This window comes from Crocuta crocuta, unplaced genomic scaffold (genome assembly GCF_008692635.1).
Source record: "Crocuta crocuta isolate KB4526 unplaced genomic scaffold, BGI_CrCroc_1.0 scaffold186, whole genome shotgun sequence".
Taxonomy (NCBI): Eukaryota; Metazoa; Chordata; class Mammalia; order Carnivora; family Hyaenidae; genus Crocuta; species Crocuta crocuta.
Window position 1 is genome coordinate 7766533 of NW_027551569.1, and position 4360 is coordinate 7770892.

Sequence of the window (4360 nt, forward strand, 5' to 3'; positions counted from 1 at the left end):
GCCTCCTCTGGAGCCCCTTCTGCCCGGCTGCAGGGTGTTTTACAAGGTGAAGAGCCGCAGCGCCCACATGAAGAGCCACGCAGAACAGGAGAAGAAGGCCGCCGCCCTGAGGCAGAAGGAGAAGGAGGCTGCAGCCGCCGCGGCCACCGCGGCCGCCGCCTCTCCCCACCAGCCGGCGCTGCGTGAGGAGAGCGGAGCAGGGGAGAGGGGCTGATGCCGAGGGGGCTCAGGGGCCCGCCCCTCGCCCTGGACCCCCGGCCCTCCCTGCACCAGCCTGCCCAAGCTCCAGCGAGCACCCTGGAACCTCCAGACGGAGAGAGGAGAGATCGCCTTGGGCTTTTCTCCGAAGAACAAGACAATAAAATCAAAGGCCCTTTTATTTATAAAGGCCCCGGGAGCAGCCTCCAGGGCTGCAGGATCCAGTTCTCCTTGCATTCGGTCTGTCCGAAGTTGTCCTCGCCTTCCTCGTTCCTCGAACTGCACTGCGAAGGCGCCCGCTGGCTGGGGCTGCCCCTGGGGAGGGGGCGCTGCGCCACTGCGGCCTCCCATGCTGGGACCTCTGCTGCCACGCAGCCCCTTCCGGCCCCCCTGGTTCCCCGCGCTCCCCTCGGTCACCATGGAGAGCTAAGCACAAGCTCACCCTCCTTGCAGCATTATTTCTCCTCCCCAGAGGACCTCATAGGCTGCACTGGCCCTGCCCCAAGCCCCGGAAAGAGGGACTCCCCTCTTTCCGGGGGGAGTGTGGTGGCCATGTCTGAGAGGGAGCTCAGCCTCGTACCTGTGCTGTCCCCAACACGACAATGCCCAGGCCTAAGCTGCTCCAGCGACCCTGCCTTCAGGCCACCTTCTCTGGGAAGAATGCCAACAGAAGGCCTATAGGGCAGAGGACAGGTACCTGTCCCTTTGCTGATTGCTAGCGGCCTGCTGGGGCTGTAAAGTTTTCTCAAATATTTGGGGAAGGGGCCGGCGTTGGTCTCAGGCCCTCCGTCTGCTGGAAGGAAGGGAACTGTGCAGAGGGTGGAAGCTGGAGGGTCGGGCTGGAGGGAACTTTTGATAAACCTTGGCTCTTCCTGCTTCCCACCTTTTTGCCAAACACTTTTGGACCCTGAAGGCTGCTAAGGGGGCTTATCCCACCCGGCCTGTTCCTTCTTGGTGCAGGTTCCTTGCCTGCCTCTGTCCCGCCCTTGGCAGCTGCTCCCTCACCCCATCCCACCTGGTCTAGCGCAGATGTCCACCGCCCAGCCCCCAGTCCTACATGCTGGAGATTTCTGGATCCTTCCCTGGGAGGGGGAGGTCTCCTAACCAGATTGGACAGGAGCCTTCATTCCTCGACTTGTGTCATTTGGGAGCTATTTATTTATTCTTAATATTTAATTTTTAACATCCTCTCAGGGACCAGGGGCCTCCTGCTTTCCAGAGGCCCAAGTGCATTTATCCCAAAACAAGGCACCTTCTTGGCATCGTCCCCGCCCCATTCCTAAGACCCTAAGGTCCCTCACCTCATTGCTCTGGAAGCTCTTGCCAGTAGGAGTAATAGTAGCGCAGAAAGAGGGTGGAAGGGTGGAAGGTGTCGCCAAAGCCACACAAAGACTAGCAGGAGCAAGGGAGATTGAAGGCCGTTCTTACTGCTACCTCTTCTCCGGCTGTAGTTTCAAATTGCCTGAGGGGATGGGCTGGAAGCCAGAATTCTAGTTTTGTTTCTAGCTTGAAGAAGCCAAATTTGGCATGGAGTCGCTGAAGCGAAGGGCTGGAAGGTTCTAGAGGCCTCACTTGCCAGTCCATAGAGGGCTGAGTTATTTTTCTGATCTTGTTACTCAACCTTAGTTGTGTTAAATGTTCTAATTGAATGCAAGTATACGGCAGGTCAGCATGTTAGGAAGGAGCCAAAAATTCTGCCACTCTCCTTACAAGATAGCTTAAAGGCGCCATGTTGGTAGCTAGGAGTGGGGAGTTTTGTTTCTAAACTATGCACTAACTGGTGTTTTTCAGCATTCATTTATGCATTAATATGGTTCTTCAGGACCCCAGCTATGGGAGTAACAACATCTTTCTCCCCGCCAGACTCCAGGACCGCTACCTGTATCTTCAGCTTCCCAGTTAGTTTTCTCCAAAGCCTTCTATAAGCTCAATGTCCCAATATTGCAAAAATCTGGTATACCCTCCAGATACAGGAGGGTAGCAAATTTAGGCTGTCTTCTAAATCACTTGTGTAATAAGAGTGCCTTCGCAGCTTCGCCCCAAAGTGCTACTTATGTTTCCCAAGGTTTTTTCTATTTAAATATTATTTGGTTTCAGGCCCCTCTGTGGACACATGGTAACAGGAACCTCCTTTGTTTAGAGTGATTCTCTTCTAAGCTCATAGAAATCAGACTAGGGAAATGTGGGTGGAGAAAATCAAGGCGGTACTTCTGTTTTAGTTCCACCAGACACTGTATTTTAGAAGCGTTCATGCTCCAGGATGGATTTACATCTAGAATACAAGGTGAAAGTTAACATGTTTAAGAGAGCAGATGCAATTGTTCCAAGTGACCTGCCAATAACGTAGGTGCAGCCATAGGAGCTGGGATAGGTATATCCTTTATGGTGCTTTTTCCCTGTGAACACATTAGGCTCATCTTTTGCTTTTTCTTTTTTCCTTTTTACTTCTATTCAGAGCTGTTTGCTTTAAGAAGTTAAGTGACAAACACCTCCAGCTTTATAATGCCCTCCCCACACCATGTCACATATCCATCTTCCAGTCTCCATCTACACTTCGCTAAGGGCATGAAATTAACCTAGTGCCTGTGTTCCAGACCGTTTCTGAGGTCTCTTACCCACCCAAGGAGACTGTGCTTCAGTGCACTGGCCTCCATGCCTTCAGCAGCCTCCCTTCACAGCTAAGGTACACCCTCATCCCTTCTGCCTCCCCACCCCCACCCCTGGCACAGAGGTCGTGTGCTGCTTATGTCTAAAAGAAATCCCCTATATTTAACTGCCTCAGTGACCTAACCTCTTTCTTCTCATGTGCCAGATGTTAAGATGAAGGAGGAATACAACACATACTCAAGCCTCAGCTATTTAAATATATTTTCTCTGGGGCTCTCTTTTTTCGAACGGTATTTATTACCAGACTAGAAAGCCTGACTCCTTAGGTTTACAGGAAGTATGCATATTTTTATAAAACAATTGTATGTCCTCCCCATATTTTGCTGTGTTTAATATTTGCCTCTAACAATTTGCAGCTGTTTCACCTTTTCCTTGTTTGTCTCTAAGTTGAAGGCCTTGTTTGGAGGGGACAGCACAGGAACAGCCTTGACAGTCTGTAATTATTGTACAAATATTTTAATAGCATATAAATAAGTATATTCCTTTTATTTTGGAAAAAAAAACATGATCAGACACTGCCTTTTGTGTGTTTGCTGCCTGTGGCACCCTTTTTTAAAAAGACTGTTACATATTAAAATAGTGTGTATATATATATAAATATTACCTCTTTTGCTGTACAGTTGTGATAGACCAGACTGAAGATTTTATTTTTTGTGTGCTTTTTATAAAAAAAAAATAACACACTAAAGTAAATCTTGCGGATGTGATTGTAATGTACTTATGTAACTTATTTACTTTTGAATGTTCTGTATCTTTAAACCTTTTATTAAATAAGGTTTTAAAAATTCAGAGTTGAATGCTGTGTTCTTTTGGGGAGATTTTCACCATCTGGGATCGACTAAGTAGGCTTTGTTTTGCTTGCAGTGGATTACTTGACATTTTGAACCAGGAGGATTCTCTATCAAGTCTTTGTCAGTGATGCCAGGAGAGGAAAAATAACATGCTAATGTTTGCCTGGTTGCAAAGATTACTAAATAGATACAGATCTTTTTACATAATTTTAGACAAGAAAAAGTCTCAACTCGGTGTCTAACACAAAAATATGTACATGGCACACTTCCAACGTGTTAGTTTCGTTGAGATAAAGTATGGAGGGGGCAGAATACAATCAGGTGGAACAGGGAAGCCTCGGTGCTAAAGACGGTATTTTCCTACACAGCGGTAGACCACGTCTGCCTTGACGGATGCATTTTCAACAATATCACCTTCACTTCAATTATACTACCTTTTAAACACGGTGCTGAGTTAGGGAAAAAAAAAATCTGGAAAATGTGAAAAAGGAAAGGCACCATCAGAGTAAGCAGGGCTCTGAGACCCTCGCTAGCACCTTGGCAACCGCTTGACCCCGAGAACAACGGGAGCGCGCGGAACTCAGGTAGTCAAGGCCACCGTCGCCATGGTTACGCCCCGCCGCGGGGGCGGGGCGAACGCGGCTCACTGGGCCTGCCCCCCTCCCCACTGCCGCAGTAACCAGCGCCTCCGCTGGCTGCGGAGC

General features: G+C 49.1%; 1 protein-coding gene across 3 annotated transcripts in view; it reads left to right on the plus strand.

Annotated features, from left to right (window-relative positions):
* Positions 1 to 3654, plus strand: part of MIDEAS (mitotic deacetylase associated SANT domain protein) — a 45274-nt gene extending 41620 nt beyond the window's left edge. For all 3 annotated transcript variants that reach the window (XM_077750620.1, XM_077750618.1, XM_077750619.1), the window contains one exon: positions 34 to 3654. In XM_077750620.1, coding sequence (XP_077606746.1) covers positions 34 to 214 — 181 coding nt within the window. In that variant the 3' untranslated portion in view covers positions 215 to 3654. The remainder of the gene's footprint in view (positions 1 to 33) is intronic.
* Positions 3655 to 4360: the final 706 nt, after the last annotated feature.